This window comes from Diaphorina citri, unplaced genomic scaffold, assembly GCF_000475195.1.
Source record: "Diaphorina citri unplaced genomic scaffold, Diaci psyllid genome assembly version 1.1 scaffold1133, whole genome shotgun sequence".
Classification (NCBI taxonomy): Eukaryota; Metazoa; Arthropoda; class Insecta; order Hemiptera; family Psyllidae; genus Diaphorina; species Diaphorina citri.
Window position 1 is genome coordinate 30,089 of NW_007378562.1, and position 25,371 is coordinate 55,459.

The window sequence follows — 25,371 nt, forward strand, 5'->3', positions numbered from 1 at the left end:
TCCGAGAACGAACCCTACCTGTTTAGGATAAAGTTCATCCCGGGCTGGAAGCGACCTGGCGCTTACAAGACTTCTATGCCTAACTCTATTTGTTGAGGATGGGGTGCAATATGCAATAGTCCTACATAAGTACATACTGGACTCCGCATACGGGAATTTCATTAGAAAAGTCACCCATTTCAATTAAATCTGTTGAGCTTTTCTTCGAAAAATCTAATCTATTCACTGCGTCAGATCCTTGTTTCTACGAATCTGCAGAACCTCATCTACACTACATACGTTGTTAATAATAGGATAGAATAGAAAATTAGAAACCATGTTCTCCTTTTTTTCCAGAAACAATTTCTAGTCGGAACAAAGTAGGTAACAATTTCAGGGAGTTGTGTTTGAACCCAGACCCGTTGCATCGTGAGGACACCTCTCTCAAGTGCCACCTACTTCTTCGGGGGCTCCTCCACAAGGTTTCACCTGGAAGCCCAAGGATATCTGAAATCATCATTTTAAAACCAGATATTTTCAAGAGTATTAGGCCAGTAACTATCTTTCAGGTAGACCCGATCAGGTCCGCCTGTCAGCTCTACCTGATAGTGAGTGGCTGGCCTTACGGGCCCTAACTGCCCGGGGCTACGGGGTTAGGAAATACGCCAGTACATCTTGCAAATATACCTGAGCCTCCGCTGTTTGAGATAATTTAGAGCCGCCCAAAACCCCAATGAGCTAGTGACTGTCAACAATGTTTTATTTGGACAACCAGATAGAGAGTGCCTAGGACTACCATTACAATATTAGCAGGGGGGCTAAATCCATAGCGATATATTGTTGGTGCAGGACTGCTCAAAATAGTCGAAAATAAATTATGGAATGGAAAAAACATGGCTCTCTAAAAGAAAATGGTTTCTCCGTTTCTCTGAAGAGAGTAGATTGTTTTGATGGCTCACCCAAAGCAGATCCGATTGGGGGACTATATTATCTCCAGAGGGTTTTACGATGGGATACGTGACATCATTTTATATTGACGGAATTCCAAATATGCGTACACAACTGAGCACTGCGGCAGAATATACATACGTCCCCGAACACTTCCACAGTAAAGCTCCGGCAAAGTTTGTAGAGCCGCCCAAAACCCCAATGAGCTAGTGAGTGTCAACAATGTTTTATTTGGACAACCAGATAGAGAGTGCCTAGGACTACCATTACAATATTAGCAGGGGGGCTAAATACATAGCGATATATTGTTGGTGCAGGACTGCTCAAAATAGTCCAAAATAAATTATGGAATGGAAAAAACGTGGCTCTCTAGAAGAAAATGGTTTCTCCGTTTCTCTGAAGAGAGTAGATTGTTGTGATGGCTCACCCAAGCAGATCCGATTGGGGGACTATATTATCTCCAGGGGGTTTTACGATGGGATACGTGACATCATTTTATATTGACGGGATTCCAAATATGCGTACACAACTGAGCACTGCGGCAGAATATACATACGTCCCCGAACACTTCCACAGTAAAGCTCCGGCAAAGTTTGAAATTCAATTTGCAATTTCCTGACAAAGGTTCAAATTATTTGTGAAATCATGTTCCCGCATTTGCCTACGGGAAACATACAAATTTTCCTTAGCAGTGGCGCAGAGCACAACTCTGTACGCACCTTTAGAAAGTTTCTTCAGCCACTGACTCTACGAGTGCCTCTGAGATTTTACAGACCAGAACTACCGCGGGCCGAAATTTGACTGCCTATGTTGGACAGCCCTGATTATAGCAAAAGAAAACAATTCGTTTTATGGGAAATATAAATCTCTCTAGTCTTTCCCTTTCTCTCTCTCTCTTCCTCTCCTCTTTTACCTCCCCTTCCTATTTACCTCTCTCCCGTGCTCTCTTCTCTTGCTCTTTTCCCTTCTCCTTTCTCTTTACTTCCCCTCCCTCTCTCTCCCTTTCCTAGTCTTTCTCTTTACCTTGCTCTCCCCCATTTCTCTCTCTCTTCTTTTCCTTGTCTTTCTCTTTTCTATTGAATGTCCTAAAGTGTCCTAATTACAAACCTACACAATGTCTGTGTAATTCCACAGCAAAATGGTACTCGTAAGTAGTAAGATATTCAGTGATTTTATGTAATGTAAATGCAGTTTCTTTGTGTTGTTATGTCACAACTTTGGTGCTCATTGCAGCATTGTAGGTTTGTAGGATTTTCCCAATATCTCAATAATCCTAAAATCCAATGTTTACCTACCATGCTGACACCGGTCGCTATGCGCATTTATATGTCAAATGCAGTTTCTTTGTGTTGTTATGTCACAACTTTGGTGCTCACTGCAGCATTGTAGGATTTTCCAAATATCTCAATAATCCTAAAATTCAATGTTTACCTACCATGCTGGCACCGGTCGCTATGCGCATTTATATGTCATAGCTACTCATTTTCCTCACGAGGCTGAGTGGGCCCCGCAACAGCCAGTTACGGAATCAATCATTTGCATGATACAAATTTCTTGACCCCGCCGGGAATCGAACCCCGGGTCTTTCGCGTGCAAGGCGAGCGCAATGACCACTACGTCATGGGAGCTGACCTTCAGTCATTTTATACTCTGAGGAATCCATGTTTACCAAGCCACTGTATGTTTGTATCCGCTCGAAAACATCATTGCATACATAATTGGATTTCATGTGTGCCTTTGACATTATGCCCCGCCATGGCCGGCTTTGGAAAAGGGAAATATTGGTTGAGCAAACACATAGGGGTCTGATGGGAAGTTTTCAATTTGAAATAATTCAGCCCGATGGTCGACTTGGAAAACAAACATTAACAAAGTTATTAGGGGGACAACAGGGGAGTAATCTTTTCCCTTGGACATTTGCGGGTTTCGTAATGGTTGTTTTGGTTGTGTTTTAGAGCTTTACGATGTTGTTGAAGCTTTAAATGATTTCGCCTTTCGGGTCAATTTGTTTTAACATAAGAGCGTTTTAATGGGAGTGACTGTGGTTAAGGAACTAATGTCCAGCAGTTATTTATTTATTCGCTTTACTCTTCCACACAACCTAAAGTTTTCTGCAAAAGATTTTTTCTTTAAAAGTGGTTATAACACAAGGAGAGTATGTTATTGCTCTGATATGTCTTCTCTAAACAATGCCGGAGAAGTAAACAAACAAAGCCCATATTTTGTTGAGATAAACATACTAGAGTCTAGTAACTAGACGGTCAGAACAATAGACACTACTGATCCCGAACAAGGGAAATGCGAAAGGCCAAGAAAAATAAATATTTGATATCTTCCTCACCTATTTGTTTAATTATTCCCAACGCGGAAATTGAAATAAGATCGGGCATAGTCTGAATTCTCCCAAATCAAGAGAGGAAACTGAATCCCCGAAGATCTCATCATCCCGAAATCGAAAGAGAAGAAAGACAGGATAGGAGGAAGCCAGACCTTCCTGAATCGAACCTTATCCATTAAGGGGAAAGTTCACCCGGAGCGGAATCGACCCTGCAACCTAGCGCTCACAAGGTGGGTGCCCTCCAAGCTAACAAGACTGGTTGGCTAACAAGACTGGCACAAGGTGGGTGCCCTCCAAAATTTATTTGAAAACTTAAAATAGGTACGATGTAAATTGGATTTTGTTCCTAAACTGCAATACCAATAGTGGATAATCTACTTTATCCACTCCAATTTTCCAACCACGAAAAATCTCTTGGGGATCAATGAAAATTTTCTTTCTAAATCGAATCCTCGAAAAAGGCACGAACATCATTTCCCTACAAAGACAATGAAGAAGAGAGGAGAAATTGAGGAGAGTGGGAGAACAACAAGAAAAGTTTTTCCCTCTCCTCGGAAAACACAAACTTTTGCGAGAAAATGCTGTTGTTATTGTTGCTGTTTTTCCCTTTTCCCTTACTGTTGCTCTTCTTCTTGCTTCCTCTTGTAGCTGTGATGCTTCTGACGAGTTTTTAAGATACGAAGCAATGTGCTACACATGTGATGATGCTTATTGATTTTTCTTCTGGTTCAAAATTTACAACCTTTGACAGACCAGAAAATGGCCGGAAAATTGAGCGGGTCTGAAGGCTGAATTGGTTAATTTATTTCATATTAATATTAAATTTAGTACTGTCCTTTGCAATAGGAGTCAATTCAGGTCCTCAGAAGTCAACAGCCATTCTAATATGAACCTATGGATCTGTACCCTGCTAACTACCTTTAGGAAATGTTTTAAACCCAGAAATTTTCGTCAAAATTCAAAACACAGGGCGAATCGTACCGGCCGGCGCGGCGGTCCTTAGGACCGCCACAGCCGGCTTTCGCCAAAGCTGAAATATGGGAAGACAAATTTATTATCATTAGCGAGGGCCATTTGGGATATAAACAGTGAGTGGCGGACGGAGAGGGTGGTTTTTGGGGCAAAAAAAGGACTTCTTGCGATTTGTGAACTTACTCCTTCTTTTGGTAGACAAACAAAACAAATCGAGTTTAATACTAAATATAAATTAATAGAAAGGGTCATAATATTATTTACATACCTAACTGAAATATGGGAAGACAAATTTATTATCATTAGCGAGGGCCATTTGGGATATAAACTGTGAGTGGCGGACGGAGAGGGTGGTTTTTGGGGCAAAAAGAAAGGACTTCTTGCGATTTATGAACTTAATCCTTCTTTTGGTAGACAAACAAAACAAATCGAGTTTAATACTAAATATAAATTAATAGAAAGGGTCATAATATTATTTACATACCTACCTCTAGACCAGACTCCAATGGCTGGATTACACTAGGCCAGTAGACAGTCCAACTGATGGCCTCGAGTAAACATCAGTGGCGTCCAGTAACATTCCAGTCCAGTTGGTTGGTCCGTATCAGTTGGTGATTTTTGGTGGTGAAGTGATTTCTCTCTCAAAATGCTTCAGATGTAGACCTATTGTTCTAGGACGGGACGAGACGTAGATCTGAGGACACCTTTGCATCGGACAGCAGACCCATTGCATCGTGAGGACACCTCTTTCAAGTGCCACCTACTTCTTCGGGGGTTCCTCCACAAGGTTTCACCTGGGGGCCCAAGCCCAAGGATATCTGAAATCATCATTTTAAAACCAGATATTTTCAAGATTATTAGTCCAGTAACTATCAATCAGGTAGACCTGACAGGTACACCCGATCAGGTCCGCCTGTCAGCTCTACCTGATAGTGAGTGGCTGGCCTTACGGGCCCTAACTGCCCGGGGCTACGGGGTTAGGAAACTAAGCTCTCTGAACTAAGTAGGAAGCTAGGAAGGTACATTGTTACTAACTTATTACCTACCAGATTGTGAATTTGTACTTAATATAATCTGGTATCAGCAAAAGATCACAAGGAACTCAAGTTCATTCTTTACACCTACCAACTTACTTTGTTGTTCAATCAAGCCTGAGGCTAAATCAAACTTTGCACTGTTATCCTTTGCTGTAAACATCTTTCCTGTAAAATACAACACAAGTTTCCACTGTCGATTTTTGTTCCAAGGGGCATATTGGTCTTGAATTCGAACATCAAAAAGAAAAAGGCTTTTCCTGCAAACGTTTTTCCTGATAACGCATGTAATTTGCTGATGTCAGCCTTTGCAGAAACCTTTTGGTGAAATTTTCAAAAGAGAACCGTACTACAGTGTGCTTTCAAAAACATGCGACACCCTTTTCATGAAGAAAATGAAACTTGTCTGGGTATGGGTATTTATTTTTCCATTTTTATTTAATTTTTCTATAGGATTTAACGTCACTGTATTTTTAGTGACGGAGGGTTTTACCCACCATTCAGCGACAAGCTACCCGCCTACCCACAATCTCACCCAGTCTGAGTGGGGTCTGGAAAAGCCAGCGATTGCCCAAGTTACCCAGGTAGTCACCCATACAGATACTAAACAGGCGCAACGTTGCGATCCATTTGGAACTGATAGTGTATTCAACGTGCTACTGCTATTGACGCTCGCATTTTTATTTCCAGTCACGGCAACACTTTTTGGTCGCCCTGTACATTTCCTGATTATACCGAAACGTATCATAATGGGCGTCCAGGGAGCCCTAGTTTATTTTCTGGCCCTCTCTGTCCCTGATAACAAAAGTTACCCGTAGGGCACCATTTGGTAGAAATTGTGCCACAGTTAGGATGTAGGACGTTATGCCAAGAAATTCTTGTTCGACCTCTTCGGTAATTTACACTTTTGCCAAGCTAAAAATACCTTTCTGATTTTTTTTATCCTTTTTTTTAAAGTCCTTTGTATACTGTATACTTACTCTATTAGTCTGGTGAAGAGAAGGGACTTTTTGGTTGTATATTTGGCCAGAGTAAACCTCCCTTGTATAACAATGTTTTCACAAAGGTTGGTTAACCCTGACAAGCATAAAAACCGGGAAATACCCTTCCCTTGTATAACAATGCTTTCACAAAGGTTGGTTACCCCTGACAAGCGTAAAAACCGGGTAATACCCTTCCCTTGTATAACAATGCTTTTACAAAGGTTGGTTACCCCCTGACTAGGGGAAACGTAAGCTCTACCAGAACTATGTACACGTAACACCTTTATGTTACGTGACTATCATTCTATGGTAGAATACCTATTGGCGCTGTCGAAGCAAAACTGCCTATGAAAAGTGTATTCCAACTTTTACAGGAGACAGTCAGAGGTAAATAACTTTTGAACATTCAAACTAGAAGATCAAAGAGGAGGAGGAGGAAGAGGAAGAGAAGAAGAGGAATGAGGAAAAAAAAGAAAGATTTCAGGGAACCCTCGGCGACCTAAAAACACAATCCTGACCCAAATTTTTGAATTTCTTGCAAAAAGAATCTCTTTACATTTATAGCTAAAATTATGAATTAAGGTAAGAATGGTAGAGATTGCCCCAGGCAATAATTTCGCCCTTTGTTTGTAATTTCTTGAATTTGTGTACATTAAATTATTACAACCAATAAAGAGTCAAAATAAATAAATAAGTTTTTTTTTTTTAATTTTTACCTAAGCAGGGGAAAAGCCCCACTTTGGCCATATAATAAATAAATAAGACATCTTGAAAAAGCTATAGGTAATTTTCTTCCCACATTGACGATATTATTAGATAAAAATATTCTCCTATTCAAGACGCTTTCTATGCGGGTGCTTGCACTGGCATCGTGCAAATAAAGAGAGGCAACCTACGTGCAGTTTACACCAGTGTTTTCCAACCTGGGGTAAATTATCACCAATGCAGGGCAAACTATCTCCAATCTAGGGTAAATTATAACTAAATTATTGTGAACTATGTAGGTACCTTTAAATGAGGGTAAGTTATCTCAAAAACTGGTTTGTTCTCCTTTCCACGCAGACTTCTTGCCCTGTTGAAAGACTGAAAAGAAGAAGAAAGATAAAATACAAAGGTATGGCTTCAAAACACTGGTGGTCTTTGTTGACATAGGTAGTTACCTACTGTTTTTTTTAGTACGCGATTACACGAGACCACCTTCGAATCTCCATATGTCTTCTTGTACATTACTACAAAATAAACCCTTCAGGACCGCAATGTCTTTCCTTCAAATCCCGCCTTACTTGTACATTACCTCCCAAATAAAGCCTTCACGGCCACACGGCCTCTGTTCCACAGGCCGAGCGAAACCTGTCTCATTCTGGCGGTCATTCAGCTCATCCTATCAAGTACCATCCTCATCAGCCTCCTAGTAATCGTTAAGATTGACCTCACCCACGACCCCGACTGACAGGAGCCGCTGCACACTTGCGACATGACGCGTGTTTCTCTGGCCGCTGGGATGCCCACCACAAGTTCGTCCAGTGAGAAGCACACCATTACGCTCATTTGATTATTGGCGCAGTCGGTTTCCCCGAATACGGGGTTGCGGAAATCTTGCGTCCGATGTTCGGCCGGTGAAATGTTGTGTCAGATAGCGTGAGTGAGGGCTTTTATGGACAGGGTGATTATTATTATGTGTTTTTCATGTCTGGGTTTCTTAAAAACCGCTTAGAATCTTGACAAACATCGGCAAGGAAAATGTTAACGGCTCGGCCCAAGAGGGAGGCGTCAGATTCCTAAAGTTGTGTTCGCACATAGTCGACGAGGTGAATCTATGTTGTCGAAGCAGTGTACGGTGTCAGTCTACATTGATTGACGGCCGTCGGATATGTGTGGACACAGCTTAAAGTAAAATGTGCAGAGGTAGAAACAGATAAAACCATTTGAGATATGTAGACCAAGAAACTTACAAACACCCTGTATAAACAATAACATGCTTGCCCGAGATTGAAACTCCAACAAATCCAGTTAAATGCACTTTACATAAAACTGTGATAGTGGTTAAAATGTACGAGTACCTATGTAGATATGTTGTTATATCTTTCCCTAACTATAATTATCAAGATCACCATTCAGCGACCATAACCTATATCAAGGGAAACTCAGATCAATTACTTTGTAGTGCCTACCTACCTGCCTACATACACAACATGATTCATGTTAATTTCTTGAGCTCTCCAAATGGTTTGATTACGATCATTAGTGTTTAAAGTATTTAAGTGCTTCATTGCTTCAAGGTAAAGAGATCGTTTGTGGAAAAACCGAGATTTTTCCTTCTCCTTCTATGGCTGTCATTATGACTCTTCCATTTTGATACTCGTAAATCTACAGGGTTCGCAAAAATCAACGTACAACACAGGGTGTTCAAAGGTTAGGTAACGTGAGAAAACAGGGCGATTCCTGTGGGGGTTGAAGTGAGACCTTTCTGAAGTTTCCATCCTCCCCTTAATTTATCCTGCCTTCTCTCACTTAGTTTCTTTGTCTCTCTTTCTCCCATTCAATCTTCTATCCTCCCTCTCACTTCTATGTCCTTTTTTTTTCATTTAATCATATCTCTCTCCCTCTCTCCCTCCCTCCCTCCCTCTCTCTCTCTCTCTCTCTCTCTCTTAGTTTTACCACATTATTTATTCATAAAACCAAGTCAGGCATTTCATACCAAGCTCTCAACTTTCATCCATCTCCTACTCATTATTCTTTCTCTTTCTCTCTCTCTCTCTCTCTCTCTCTGATCTTCACACTCACCAGAAGACCCCATGTCACTCTGTCACAGAAAGAGGAGTAAGAAATGTAGGACAAGTTTTGTCTCAGTTTTACGTCCTCCAGCGAGACATGCTCTCTTCTCTTGCTCTTTTCCCTTCTCCTTTCTCTTTACTTCCCCTCTCTCTCTCTCTCCCTTTCCTAGTCTTTCTCCTTACCTTGCTCTCCCCCATTTCTCTCTCTTCTTTTCCTTGTCTTTCTCTTTTCTATTGCCTTTTTCCCATCTTTCTCATTCTCTCACACTACCTTTCTGGCCGTCAGAGATGGAAGCAATATCCATCATTCGTTCCACAATCTTCAAAAGGAACCTTTTTCATATGAAGTTATTTTTAATAGGAATATTATTTTTTTTTTCAATCCTTTGTAAAATTACAAATAATGAGATCCTAAAGATATCAGCAAAACATAGTCGTATCTGATTACATAGGACTACATAGTAGATGAGACATAGGACTACATATAAGAGAGTCATATACATGAGCATGACATTATTTCCATTCATCCCTATATCCCTGCCTGCACTTGAAACATGCCGAACACAGGGTGGCCGAAAAATAACGTACCAAGCTGAGAGAGGTTGAAATTACTTTTTCTGGACGAACAAAACTTGGTTCCCATGACCAATTTTAAGTGGGGAAAGTTGGAAACCAACTGGTACATACTTAGTCCGTCGCAAACCTGAGACCCAAGTGGTACCAAAAAGCAAACTTTAGGTGTCTTGAATTTTGGGCACCCTGTATATCTACCAAGATTTAAGGTAGCTTTACCCAGCTATAACGAAGCTATATTGTACCTAAATCACATGTCAACCTGCATCTCAAAGAAAAAAAATACAAAGCAATGCAAATAAAATGAGAAAATGAATAAAATAACATAGAAATGAAGTACGAAAAGTATGTATGTTTTTTGTACCTATAGACTTATAGAGTATAAATAAATACATAATCGAATATGACTTGATTATGAAACAGGTTCGATTTATTCCCTATAACAGTTAAGGGTATGTAAATAAGTAATGGGTAACCATTATCTCTATACCTGCTAGGTAATGATTATATGATTATGGTCACAGGATAATCATTAATCACTCATCTAAGACATAATGTCAACCTTCGGATGACCACCGATCCGTACTCGTTTTGTAGTTCAAGAGGCCAAAGTTCGATTTTGACGGCCAAACTCAAGTCACGAGGCGAAATCGGGTTGCGAAATTGCTGAACTTTACCGCAGCGATTTTCCGGTAGGAACAAGAAAAAAATATATGTATATATTTATTTGTGGTGAGAGCCTCTTCACAACTCTCTGGACATTAATGCAGTAATAATTAATAACATGATAACATGAAAATATCAAGATTATCATGTTCGGAGGTCGTTTGTTGTAAACAGTGTGTATTATGTTATTATTAAACCCATACAATGCAGGAGACCTTATTTGGACTGCTGGGGTAAAGGGACTTTTTCAGTCCTATCCCAGCAGAATAAACAAGGTATATTCTGTTCTGTTCTATTCTACATGTTGCCTTGGTGTAACTGAACTACGGATTATAATTACCGGAAGGTTTACTTGCACAGGTGTACCTGCGCAAGTAAACCGTAATGTGACTGGTCGGTCTAAGTCTAACCCACTAGGCGGGCACTGAAGAGGTTTACGCTGCCGGTGTGGAAGTTGGTATTAAGTAATACCTGGACATATTGAAGGTGAATATACCTAAGGACTACCTGCTGTACCTCTAGGTATGTATATGACCATTGACCATAGAATCTGGCTATATGTACCATAGTATAGGTAAGTTGACTGTAGTAAGTTCAAGCTATGCTTTGCCATTCACGTGTCTCGAAAGTATGTAGGTACATTATACATAGGTACATATTATTTTATTTATATAGATAATATCTATTAGGTAAGTTGACTGTAGTAAGTTCAAGCTATGCTTTGCCATTCACGTGTCTCGAAAGTATGTAGGTACATTATACATAGGTACATATTTTTTACTGAAATTTATTAGCATGTCCCGATAAAAGCAAAGTAGGAGGAGAAGGAGAAGAAAGAACAAGAAGAAGAAGAAGAAGAAGGAAGAAAAGGAAAAGGGCAACCATAAAGGTTTTATTCGTACAAGAAGGATGTGTGGAAAATAATGACGATATTGAGGCTTAAAAGGTAGCCAGGGATTTTTTCCGTCACCCGTTCAGATAGCAACCACATAGGCCGTTGTTAACCTCGGTGATTCGTCAGGATCTAGTGACTTTTATGTTGAACAACAGCAAGGCGCTGGATAAAAATTAGATTTATTTTTGGTGAACAAAGTTACCCACAAAGCGCGATACAATGGAGTAAAAAGAAAGGCGCAATAATAAAAAAATATTCTGGGATTACGTGAATAAATTATCGAAATTAACATTTTTCGCTCATTTCTGAGATATTTATGAGCTTTTTTCATATACATTTTCCATAATATATTATTCTACCAAGGGAAAGGGACTCAAGTTTTCATTAACTCTTGGCCCTACCTCCTTCTTCATCTCCATCTCCTTTTCTCTTCCTCCTTTCTACTTCTTCTCCTCTTCACTGTACTTCCTTCTACTCATTCTCTTTTTCCTCCCTCTCCGGCCTCTTTTTATCAAACCCTTTTCATTTCTTCTTCCTTAGTATTCAGGATACTTTTCTGAGTACTCGCTTACAATTCCGAAAGAACTAAGAACCCTAGTCTGTCCTTGAAATATGTGGCTTTTAGCTTTCGAAATCTTTTTCTGAGGTAGCCTTTAACACCTATAACTCGTGAAACGCACGATAAGACGTAACGTGTAAATGGGCCTTTTTCGTGATGCTTGCTTTTCCAAAGATGTGTAGGTATTTACTGAAATGAGATTGGTAAATACGTACAAATGAAATTAGATTGGCACATAGGTAGCCACCAGTAGTCTTAAGAATTAGTTTGTATCCAATAGGACGTATGGACAAAATAAACTCAAATTCTTCAGTCCAAAAACAAAGTAAACCGCTAGTCGCCTAGGTCAAGTTGATCCTATGTGTGTAGATATAGATACATACATAGATAGTTAAATGATGTTGCTACTGTGGTAAATAACAGCCTATATGGGTAAATGTAAACAATTATGTCTATGTAATCACACCACTTCATCTTTTCGTATCTCTCTTCTTCCTCCTTCTCATCATGGTCTTTCTCCTCCTCCTTTTCCCTTTCCTTTTTTATCATTTCACTTCCGCCTTTGTGACCCCAGTACTCATTTTCGGCAAGGAAATGAGAAATTTTCAAAAGCAAATTGTTTGGAACACCAAGAATAATGAGCGTTATTATGGAATATGCAACTTGCAATCAAGCAAAAGAAAAGTAAAATCGTATGTACTTTGTACTTGTAGTTAGCCCCTCTAAGCAAATAAATTGCGACAAACCATACCAGATTTTTTTTTTAAGCTCTCTGCGTGGATTAGGTACCTACCTACCATTTTTCGTTGACTAGGTACCCATTTACATAGGTATGTACCTACATTACCTGCATAGCTGTTATCATTTTCACAGGTACACTGCTAACGTGCTAACCTATGACCTTTTAAAAAGTTTTCTCTCTCTCTCTCTCTCTCTCTCTCTCTCTCTCTCTCTCTCTCTTCTTTTCTCCATCTCTTTTGTGCGGCAAGGAAATGAGAAATTTTCAAAAGCAAATTGTTTGGAACACCAAGAATAATGAGCGTTATTATGGAATATGCAAATGCGACTTAACCTCCATGTAAAAAGGGGGAAAGGGGGGGAAACTCAACAAGAAAGATGATTTTTTACTTTCTATTATTATTAGTATTATTATTATTTTTTACAGAAGGCAACGTTGCCTTACGGAACTATTGGGTGTATTACAACGTGGCTACCACCGCTGTCTAAAGGGGGCGGAAAAGCGAAATATGCAGTTGATGCATACTGAGAAAATAATCTAATCTACATTTACAATGCCCAAACATAATTATGTATTATGTTACAAATCTTATTGAGACTTTGACACATAAACATAATACCTAATATTGTTTTCAGCTGTGACTTCAGAAAATTCCATAATCCATATCACTAACAACACTAACATGTTGATGGAAAAAAGAACAATTCAGTACAGCAAACATCAAACTTGAGAAAACTTCATGGGTTCATGCAAAAAATGCTGGATGGAACAGCATTTGGCAAATCCAATAATGACAGAAAGAACTTGCGAAAATCTTAACCAAACGAAAAACCTAAATGAAGACACAATCATGGACTCACAACTCTGAAGTCGTGCAGCACTCTCAACCGCCAGGTAGCTCACCTTGAAAACCGAATGCATAAATACAAGTGACCACAGGTCCTGACAAACAGTTTTCAACTTTGAACCAATCGGAATAGACGACCCCAAAAAAACCGCTCGGGGATTCAGAATTTTCCCCCTCACCATCGGAATAATTTCGCGAAAGAATCACGGAGCTTTTCTTTTTTAGAAATCGCCCAATTTTAAAATTTCAGTTCAGATTTGAATTTTGATCCATCAAAGTTTCAGTTTTGATCTCAAGTTTTCAGTTTTGTGTGATCGTGAGCTTTTCGCAAGCTATCCGCCTTCTCACATTAAGCTAACCGCTGACCAAGCCTGAGTTGGTATGTGAAACGCCAGGATCACGTGGTTGTCCGACAGTCAACAATTCAGATATTAACTAATACGGACAAATCTGCTGAACTCCGTACACAAAAAGCCCACTCTGCGGCTTAGGTGTTGGGACAAACAGCCCTAAAATTCAGGTTAAGCTTCTACGGCCGGCCAACGTTCTCCAACTTCAGTGATCCATTGGGACCTAGGGCATTCAACGTGCTATCGCCGCTGGTCTTTAATCTGCATTGAACTGATAAGTATAAGTTCATAACACGATAGTTTGCCTTTTTAGTCCGTCCTTCCTTTATTATTACAATAGTAATAAAAAAAGGTATAAGGGACGGACTATTGTATTCGCTTCGGTGTCTGTCTCTTTTATGAAACAGGTTCGATTTTTTCCCTATAACAGTTAAGGGTATGTAAATAAGTAATGGGTAACCATTATCTCTATACCTGATAGGTAATGATTATATGATTATGGTCACAGGATAATCACTCATCTAAGACATAATGTCAACCTTCGGATGACCACCGATCCGTACTCGTTTTGTAGTTCAAGAGGCCAAAGTTCGATTTTTTAAGCTCTCTGAACTAAGTAGGAAGCTAGGAAGGTACATTGTTACTAACTTACTACCTACCAGATTGTGAATTTGTACTTAATATAATTTGGTATCAGCAAAAGATCACAAGGAACAAAAGTTCATTCTTTACACCTACCAACTTACTTTGTTGTTCAATCAAGCCCGAGGCTAAATCAAACTTTGCACTGTTATCCTTTGCTGTAAACATCTTTCCTGTAAAATACAACACAAGTTTCCACTGTCAATTTTTGTTCCAAGGGGCATATTGGTCTTGAATTCGAACATCAAAAAGAAAAAGGCTTTTCCTGCAAACGTTTTTCCTGATAACGCATGTAATTTGCTGATGTCAGCCTTTGCAGAAACCCTTTGGTGAAATTTTCAAAAGAGAACCGTAGTACAGTGTGCTTTCAAAAGCATGCGACACCGTTTTCATGAAGAAAATGAAACTTGTCTGGGTATGGGTACATATTTTTCCATTTTTATGTAATTTTTCTATAGGATTTAACGGAAGGATTTCTAAAAGGATTTAATGTCACTGTATTTTTAGTGACGGAGGGTTTTACCCACCATTCAGCGACAAGCCTACCCACAAACTCACCCAGTCTGAGTGGGGTCTGGAAAAGCCAGCGATTGCCCAAGTTACCCAGGTAGTCACCCATCTTTTCTATTGCCTCTTTCCCATCTTTCTCATTCTCTCACACTACCTTTCTGGCCGTCAGAGATGGAAGTAATATCCATCATTCGTTCCACAATCTTCAGAAGGAACCTTTTTCATATATATACTTAAAGTTATATTTTTTAATAGGAATATTTTTTTTTTTTTTCAATCCTTTGTAAAATTACAAATAATGAGATTCTAAGCATATCAGCAAAACATAGTCCTATCTGATTACATAGGACTACATAGTAGATGAGACATAGGCATGAGCATGACATTATTTCCATTCATCCCTAATATCCCTATATCCCTGCCTGCACTTGAAACATGCCGAACACAGGGTGACCGAAAAATAACGTACCAAGCTGAGAGAGGTTGAAATTACTTTTTCTGGACGAACAAAAGTTGGTTCCCATGACCAATTTTAAGTGTGGAAAGTTGGAAACCAACTGGTACATACTTAGTCCCTCGCAAACTTGGGATCCAACTGGTACCAAAAAGCAAACTTTAGGTGTCTTAAATTTGGGCACCCTGTATATCTACCAAGCTTTAAGGTAACTTTACCCAGCTATAACGAAGCTATATTGTACCTAAATTAGATGTCAACCTGCATCTCAAAGAAAAAAAAATACAAAGCAATGCAAATAAAATGAGAAAATGAATAAAATAACATAGAAATAAAGTACGAAAAGTATGTATGTTTTTTGTACCTATAGATATAGAGTATAAATAAATACATAATTAGGTACAATTATTATTTCATTTTATGTATTTTTTATTATTTTCAATTTTATGTATTTAAATTACCTATGTATTTTTTCCTTCGTTTTCTTTTGCTCGCGATTCAATCAGAAATAATGAGATGGAGCTTTATGTTTCTACAGGGTCGTTCAAACGGGAGGTTTTATCCGACCACATTTGCCGGGGGCCCAGAATTAGCAGTTCCTAATTCAGCTTGTTATTATTATTTTTTTTATATATATGATTGCAAGAAGGGAACATTATTGGCATTGGGACCCGGTAAAGAGGTGAATCCATGTTGTCGAGGCAGTGTACGGTTTCAGGCGACGTCGCACCGTCGACTTAACAAGATTGCATTCAAATTCTCAAATAATTGAACACAAAATTCCATGCCTAAACTGGAGTTCGAACATGCGACCTCCTGATTACCACATGAGTGCTTGACCAGTGGGTTACCCAGACAGAAAGGTACAACATTAGCAGTATTAGCACATAGTTATCTACCTACTAGGAAGCTACAGAAGGTAACTAATTAAGGTTGGCCTATTGGCAGTGACTGCAAAAATTAAAAAGATTTATAGGTTAATTTATTTGGTCTGTTGGTCTAGGTCAAATAGTACTTACCTACCTAGGTATCATTATCATTCGTAAATTATTTTGAAGTCTTCGTGATTTTTTTTTTTTTTTTTTTTTTTTTTTTTTTTTTGTAAAGAAATTACCTTAATGTACTTCTTACCTACTAATCTACCTTATCCACTCCAATTTTCTTTCCCAAATTTTCTTTCCCAATCGAATCCTCGAAAATACACGAACATCATTTCCCTACAAAGACAATAAAGAAGAGGGAGTGGAAGAAAAACAAGAAAAGTTTTTCCCTCTCCTCGGAAAACACAAACTTTTGCGAGAAAACGCCATTGTTATTGTTGCTGATGTTTATTTCCCTTTTCCCTTACTGTTGCTCTTCTTCTTGCTTCCTCTTGTAGCTGTGATGTTTCTGACGAGTTTTTAAGATACGAAGCAATGTGCTGCACATGTGATTCTCGGGGATTCAGAATTTTCCCCCACATTTCGGAATAATTTCGCGAAAGAATCACAGATTTTTTCCTTTTTTTTAGAAATCGCCAAATTTCAAAATTTCAGTTCAGATTTGAATTTTGATCCATCAAAGTTTCAGTTTTGATCTCAAGTTTTCAGTTTTGTGTGATCGTGAGCTTTTCGACAGCTTTTGAGTGAAAATTAGCCGATTTTAGTTTGTTCCCGTTTTTTTTTTGCTTTTTGGTTCGTATATTCTTCAAAGATGAAGTCGATTTCCAGTCTTGTAATTTTGTCCATATGCTTGCTGGTTAGTTTACCCACCAGAATCTACGCCGCCAAGAAGTCCCCGTTTGGTAAGTCACCAATTTTTGCTTTTTGGTTCGTATATTCTTCAAAGATGAAGTCGATTTTCAGTCTTGTAATTTTGTCCATATGCTTGCTGGTTAGTTTACCCACCAGAATCTACGCCGCCAAGAAGTCCCCGTTTGGTAAGTCACCAACGTACTTTTGATTAGCTGTTGGAACTCATACAAACCCCTTTGCCAAAGGTGCAAGGTCGTAAAAGGAAATGGTCCTATATCTCACAGTAGGTATCAACAAGAGCTTTTGTATCCAGATTCTTTTTCAAATACTCGACACCTACCTATCGAAGTATCAAATAAGGCCTATTTTTCGCAGGGACTATATTGGCACATACTTAAGTATGTGTTCTTGACTAATTTTAATGGCGAAGAAAACATGCTGTCTTAAGTCCACAAATTCGAGGCTATAACAGAAACGGCTGAATTAAATAAAACAATAAAGTCCTCAGTATTCGATACTTTGCTGAGTACCTACTCGCTTACAATTCCGAAAGAACTAAGAACCCTAGTCTGTCCTTGAAATATGTGGCTTTTAGCTTTCAAAAGCTTTTTCTGAGGTAGCCTTTAGAACCTATAACTCTTGAAACGCACGATAAGACGTAACGTGTAAATGGGCCTTTTTCGTGATGCTTGCTTTTCCAAAGATGTGTAGGTATTTACTGAAATTTTATCAAATACTCGACACCTACCTATCGAAGTATCAAATAAGGCCTATTTCTCGCAGGGACTATATTGGCACATACTTAAGTATGTGTTCTTGACTATTTTATTTTAATGGCGAAGAAAACATGCTGTCTTAAGTTCACAAATTCAAGGCTATAACAGAAACGGCTGAATTGAATAAAACAATAAAGTCCTCAGTATTCAGGATACTTTGCTGAGTACTCGCTTACAAGTCCGAACTAAGAACCCTAGTCTGTCCTTGAAATATGTGGCTTTTAGCTTTCGAAAGCTTTTTCTGAGGTAGCCTTTAGCACCTATAACTCTTGAAATGCACGATAAGACGTAACGTGTAAATCGGCCTTTTTCGTGATGCTTGCTTTTCCAAAGATGTGTAGGTATTTGCTGAAATTAGATTGGTAAATACGTACAAATGAAATTAGATTGGCACATAGGTAGTTACCAGTAGTCTTAATAATTAGTTTGTATCCAATAGGACGTATGGACAAAATAAACTCAAATTCTTCAGTCCAAAACCAAAGTAAACCGCTAGTCTCCTAGGTCAAGTTGATCCTATGTGTGTAGATATAGATAGATACATACATAGATAGTTAAATGATGTTGCTACTGTGGTAAATAACAGCCTATATGGGTAAATGTAAACAATTATGTCTATGTAATCGGCGAAGGTCGAACTATAATTGAAATAAAGTGGTTGGTATTGATAGGAAAGTACCGAACCGAGTACCAAAGTTCGTCTCTTCAGTACCAAAGATCTGCTAAATATTCTTGAAGAAAAGAGAAAAAATCTGGTGTAAACATCACACGACTTTTCTTATCCTATAGAATATGCAAAATAAAAATTCAGTTATACCTGTAGTGACGTCAAACCCGAAAAATATGCAAAATAAAAATTCAGTTATACCTATAGTGACCTCAAACCCCCAAAAATATGCAAAATATGTAAAAAATACCTCCTAAAGTCCTAAATAAAACGAACACCAACTTTGGCACCTAGGTACAAGGCAGTCCAACCTGGCTGAAGTATTGCTGACGTCATTGTGGTCGAATTCAGCAACATCATAATCACTTGTTGAGACACGATGCCCTTGAACTTCTAACCAAACTGTGGAATCTCAGAATATAGCCTGGTAAAAAATCACCTATGGATGACTCAAGACTTTAAAGTTTGAAATGTTTAATAGTAATGACTGGACTATTTAATGAATAGTACGAGTAACATAGTATACTTAATGATTAATGACTAGACTATGTAGTCTATGTACGTATGTACATCTGAGGAAATCTGTATATGTTTCGTTTGTTTGTTTCACCATAACTCTCGAATAGTTTGTACGATTTTGATGAAATTGGGCATTCAAATTAAATGGATTTGACGAAATTCGGCATAGAATTTTTCAAATTATTTGTGAAATCATGATCCCGCATTTGCCTACGGGAAACATACAAATTTTCCTTAGCAGTGCCGCAGAGCACAACTCTGTACGCACCTTTAGAAAGTTTTTTCAGCCACTGACTCTACGAGTGCCTCTGAGATTTTACAGACCAGAACTACCGCGGGCCGAAATTTGACTGCCTATGTTGGACAGCCCCATTTCTGAAATCATGTTCCCGCATTTGCCTACGGCAAACATACAAATTTTCCTTAGCAGTGGCGCAGAGCACAACTCTGTACGCACCTTTAGAAGGTTTCTTCAGCCACTGACTCTACGAGTGCCTCTGAGATTTTACAGACCAGAACTACCGCGGGCCGAAATTTGACTGCCTATGTTGGACAGCCCTGATTATAGCAAAAGAAAACAATTCGTTTTATGGGAAATATAAATCTCTCTAGTCTTTCCCTTTCTCTCTCTCTCTTCCTCTCCTCTTTTACCTCCCCTTCCTATTTACCTCTCTCCCGTGCTCTCTTCTCTTGCTCTTTTCCCTTCTCCTTTCTCTTTACTTCCCCTCCCTCTCTCTCCCTTTCCTAGTCTTTCTCTTTACCTTGCTCTCCCCCATTTCTCTCTCTCTTCTTTTCCTTGTCTTTCTCTTTTCTATTGCCTTTTTCCCATCTTTCTCATTCTCTCACACTACCTTTCTGGCCGTCAGAGTGTTTGAACAATTAGCTATCAGCTTAAAAGAATTATGAATGTATTATTAAAATAATGACGTCACTATTTAATTTCTTCTTGGTAGGATGAAAATTGTCATAATGGTTAAGGATTCCATTTTTTTATGCAAGTAGATTGATAGAAGTTAACTATACTTTTTTAAGGGTAGAGTGATCACCTATTCCACATACCTAAATCATATATCACCGTAGGGCATCATTTGGTAGAAATTGTGCCACAGTTAGGATGTAGGATGTAGGACGTTATGCCAAGAAATTCTTGTTTGTCCTCTTCGGTAATTTACACTTTTGCCAAGCTGAAAATACCTTTCTGATTTTTTTATCCGTTTTTTAGAGGTCCTTTGTATACTGTATACTTATACGTATACTTACCTACTCTATTAGTCTGGTGAAGAGAAGGGGCTTTTTGGTTGTATATTTGGCCAGAGTAAACTTTTTTTAAGACGTTTGACAGAGGGAACTGTAACTGTTAATTCTAAGGTCTAATCGTCCCAAAATACGTATAAGTAGAAGTACAAAGTATACAAAGGACCTCTAAAAGAAGGAGAAGAAAAAATTAGGGAAGGGAGGTATTTTTAGGAATTCGTTCTGAGAACGAATATTATCCGTTCAGAATAAGGCCCGGGCGGCAATCGAGCCCGCGGCCTATTTTTGGCAAATTACATTTACAATTTACATAGTTTTTGACGTAATCGGTACCTATGAGTTTGATTGCAAACCCTGAAGAGCTTCTGTATTACCGTAATTATGATACGAAAAGACAAAAAAAGGACATTTTTTCCTCTCTCCTTTTTCTACTTTCGGAGTGAAATTGTGTGTAAGAAATTCGTAAAAAGCCGAGATTATTTCCGACATGGTGATTATTTTTCATATCTTTCTTCTTTTATCACTTTTTTTTTACTGAAATTTATTAGCATGTCCCGATAAAAGCAAAGGAGGAGGAGAAGGAGAAGAAAGAACAAGAAGAAGAAGGAAGAAAAGGAGGAGAAGAAAAGGAAAAGGGCATTCATAAAGGTTTTATTCGTACAAGAAGGATGTGTGGAAAATAACGACGATATTGACGGTTTAAAGGTAGCCAGGGATTTTTTCTGTCAACCGTTCAGATAGCAACCACACAGGCCGTTGTTAACCTCGGTGATTCGTCAGGATCGACTGACTTTAACGTTGAAGAACAGCAGCGCGCTGGATAAAAATTAGATTTATTTTTGGTGAACAAAGTTACCCACAAAGCGCGATACAATGGATGACTCAAGACTTTAAAGTTTGAAATGTTTAATAGTAATGACTGGACTATTTAATGAATAGTACGAGTAACATAGTATACTTAATGATTAATGACTAGACTATGTAGTCTATGTACGTATGTACATCTGAGGAAATCTGTATATGTTTCGTTTGTTTGTTTCACCATAACTCTCGAATAGTTTGTACGATTTTGATGAAATTGGGCATTCAAATTAAATGGATTTGACGAAATTCGGCATAGAATTTATCTAAATTTGTTGAAATTTGGTATACTGTGGAATTAGGACCAATCGCACCTTAGGGGGGGGGGGTCCCATAGGGGACTTTTTTCAGACATTCTTTGTAACTCCTAAAGGGGTTTAAGATGTTAATAAAAATATAATAATAATAAAAATATAATAATAATCATAATAATAATAATAATAATAATAATAATAATAATAATAATAATAATAATAATAATAATAATAATAATAATAATAATAATAATAATAATAATAATAATAATAATAATAATAATAATAATAATAATAATAATAATAATAATAATAATAATAATAATAATAATAATAATAATAATAATAATAATAATAATAATAATAATAATAATAATAATAATAATAATAATAATAATAATAATAATAATAATAATAATAATAATAATAATAATACGCCTTCTCACATTAAGCTAACCGCTGACCAAGCCTGAGTTGGTATGTGAAACGCCAGGATCACGTGGTTGTCCGACAGTCAACAATTCAGATATTAACTAATACGGACAAATCTGCTGAACTCCGTACACAAAAAGCCCACTCTGCGGCTTAGGTGTTGGGACAAACAGCCCTAAAATTCAGGTTAAGCTTCTACGGCCGGCCAACGTTCTCCAACTTCAGTGATCCATTGGGACCTAGGGCATTCAACGTGCTATCGCCGCTGGTCTTTAATCTGCATTGAACTGATAAGTATAAGTTCATAACACGATAGTTTGCCTTTTTTCTTTTATGAAACAGGTTCGATTTTTTCCCTATAACAGTTAAGGGTATGTAAATAAGTAATGGGTAACCATTATCTCTATACCTGATAGGTAATGATTATATGATTATGGTCACAGGATAATCACTCATCTAAGACATAATGTCAACCTTCGGATGACCACCGATCCGTACTCGTTTTGTAGTTCAAGAGGCCAAAGTTCGATTTTGACGGCCAAACTCAAGTCACGAGGCGAAATCGGGTTGCGAAATTGCTGAACTTTACCGCAGCGATTTTCCGGTAGGAACAAGAAAAAAATATATGTATATATTTATTTGTGGTGAGAGCCTCTTCACAACTCTCTGGACATTAATGCAGTAATAATTAATAACATGATAACATGAAAATATCAAGATTATCATGTTCGGAGGTCGTTTGTTGTAAACAGTGTGTATTATGTTATTATTAAACCCATACAATGCAGGAGACCTTATTTGGACTGCTGGGGTAAAGGGACTTTTTCAGTCCTATCCCAGCAGAATAAACAAGGTATATTCTGTTCTGTTCTATTCTACATGTTGCCTTGGTGTAACTGAACTACGGATTATAATTACCGGAAGGTTTACTTGCACAGGTGTACCTGCGCAAGTAAACCGTAATGTGACTGCTCGGTCTAACCCACTAGGCGGGCACTGAAGAGGTTTACGCTGCCGGTGTGGAAGTTGGTATTAAGTAATACCTGGACATATTGAAGGTGAATATACCTAAGGACTACCTGCTGTACCTCTAGGTATGTATATGACCATTGACCATAGAATCTGGCTATATGTACCATAGTATAGGTGAGTTGACTGTAGTAAGTTCAAGCTATGCTTTGCCATTCACGTGTCTCGAAAGTATGTAGGTACATTATACATAGGTATATACGAGTACAAGCTCACGTGCAATAAATCTGGGACAGATTGTATTTCCATTCCTTTACTCTGAGTTGTACAGAGGGAGAGAGAGAGGTACATATATACGAGTACAAGCTCACGTGCAATAAATCTGGGACAGATTGTATTTCCATTCCTTTACTCTGAGTTGTACAGAGGGAGAGAGAGAGCGGACAAAAGAAGGGAGGGAGGAAAGGGAAAATGGAATGAGGGAGAGAGAGAAGGAAGAGGGAAATGAAAGAAAAGTAGCGGACAAAAGAAGGGAGGGAGGAAAGGGAAAATGGAATGAGGGAGAGAGAGAAGGAAGAGGGAAATGAAAGAAAAGTATAGGTAGGAGGAGGAAGAATAAGGGAAGAAAGAGAGTTGAGAAAGAGGTAGGAACACTGAAGAATCTAGAGATAAAAGAAGGGAAAAGTGGGAGAGAGAATAAGGGAAGAAAGAGAGTTGAGAAAGAGGTAGGAACACTGAAGAATCTAGAGATAAAAGAAGGGAAAAGCGGGAGAGAAAAGGACCCTTTGTTTTAATTACAATGAATGGAATGGAGGAAAAGATAGAGAGAGAAAGAGAGGGAGAGAGATAAAGAGAAATAGAGAGAGTGAGAGAGAGAAAGAGAGAGAGAGAGAAAGGAGAAAAGGGAGAGATAAGAAAAACAGCAGGACAATTGTTTCCGAAGGGTATGACAAAGAGGGAAGAAGAGAACTATCACCCTCTCCTTTTAATTTTGGTCAAAGCAAGAGTCCAAGGGCAGAGAGGGAGGGAAGGGGAGGGGGGGAGAGAGAGGGAGGGGAAAGCACATTTATCTGGTGAACACAAAAGAAAACTGTCCAAAAATTCCCAAAGTTGTTGTTTTTTTTTTTTTTTTTTTTTTTTTTTAAAAAAAAAATTTTTTTGTTTTCAATTTCCTGGGGACTGCGACATGTTCAGCTAAGATCAAAGACAAAAGTGTATAAGTGTATTGTATAGATACCTAATATATGTAATCCAGCAGAAGTATTTGTAATTTTGTACTTGTTTGTAGTTATGACCCTCTGAGCAAATGAATTTCGACAAACCATAAACCAGAACACTTGCAATCAAGCAAAAGAAAAGTAAAATCGTATGTACTTTGTACTTGTAGTTAGCCCCTCTAAGCAAATAAATTGCGACAAACCTTCCTAGATTTTCAACTCATTTTTTCCTCCTCCCTCTCATCTCCTCTTTCTCCTTCTTCTCATCTCCTTTCACCTTCTTGTTCTTCTCCTCCTCCCCCCTTGTTTATCTTCTTTTATCCACTCTTCTTCTACCCTCTCCCTGTTCTCGTTATCTTTTTCTTTCTCCTTCTCTTCCTTTTTTTCCTCTTCCTCCTTCTGGTTTTCCTCCCCTCTTCTCTTCTACCTCCTCCATTTCTTTTCCCCTTCTCTTTCAGTCTCCTCTTCCTTTTTTACCGTCTCTTCCTTCGATATTCCTTCTCCTCATCCCCCTCCTACTCGCTTCCATTTTCCAATACATTTCTTCCTAGATTTTCAACTCATTTTTTCCTCCTCCTTTCTCTCATCTCCTCTTTCTCCTTCTTCTCATCTCCTTTCACCTTCTTGTTCTTCTCCTCCTCTCCCCTTGTTTATCTTCTTTTATCTCCTCTTCTTCTACCCTCTCCCTGTTCTCGTTATCTTTTTCTTCCTCCTTCTCTTCCTTTTTCTCCTCTTCCTCCTTCTGGTTTTCCTCCCCTCTCCTCTTCTACCTCCTCGATTTCTTTTCCCCTTCTCTTTCAGTCTCCTCTTCCTTTTTCACCACCTCCTCCTTTTCATTTCCCTCCTCCTCTCCTTATCCACCTCCTACTCGCTCCCATTTTCCAATACATTTTATTAACTCCCTTGATCCTTTCCTCTCGTCTCTCTAGTTTTCATTAAACTCTAAGCTAGTTAATACCTACATCCGTTATAGGAAAACTTGCAACAGGCTGAAAAGGTCGACTTTGGTATTAAAAGAAAATTTTATACATACTTTCCTTTGTACTTACATACATACCTACCAGTAGGTAATCTGTGTAATACACCCAATATAAATCTGTATCTACTTTTAGTTTTTTATTATGCAGGAACCTACTGGATGGTCCAGAAAACAGGCCTGTGGTAGAAAATCGGACCCAAGTGAGGATATGGTACTGAACTGACCACCTGGTATAGAAACAGGGGTATATTAGTTTCCAACTACCTTTTTCAGCTCTAGGCCCTTTCTTGTAACTATATGTGTTCATTAATTTAGATTACAAAAATTATCATCATAAGAATTAACAACATCATCAGTAGCACTTAGGGATGAACATCAATATCATTATCAAAAGGTATTACATCAGTATGATGATTAGGTTTTATTTAGGTATCCCCACATCACCAT

The 25,371-nt window shown here is 38.4% G+C and overlaps 1 protein-coding gene and 1 long non-coding RNA gene across 3 annotated transcripts in view; one reads left to right on the forward strand and one right to left on the reverse strand.

Annotated features, from left to right (window-relative positions):
• Positions 1–392: 392 nt before the first annotated feature.
• LOC113469555 overlaps positions 393–25,371 on the reverse strand; it is a 43,505-nt gene continuing 18,526 nt past the window's right edge. The window contains exon 3 of one of the 2 annotated variants that reach the window (XR_003392928.1): positions 393–468. This is a non-coding gene — a long non-coding RNA (uncharacterized LOC113469555). Of the gene's footprint in view, positions 487–25,371 lie in introns of both variants that reach the window. The other variant, XR_003392927.1, reaches the window with a different exon arrangement.
• Positions 16,723–25,371, forward strand: part of LOC103514395 (protein takeout-like) — a 37,161-nt gene continuing 28,512 nt past the window's right edge. The window contains exons 1-2 of the mRNA XM_026827377.1: positions 16,723–16,922; positions 17,060–17,181. Of these exons, the coding sequence (XP_026683178.1) occupies positions 17,091–17,181 (91 nt within the window). The 5' untranslated portion in view covers positions 16,723–16,922; positions 17,060–17,090. The remainder of the gene's footprint in view (positions 16,923–17,059; positions 17,182–25,371) is intronic.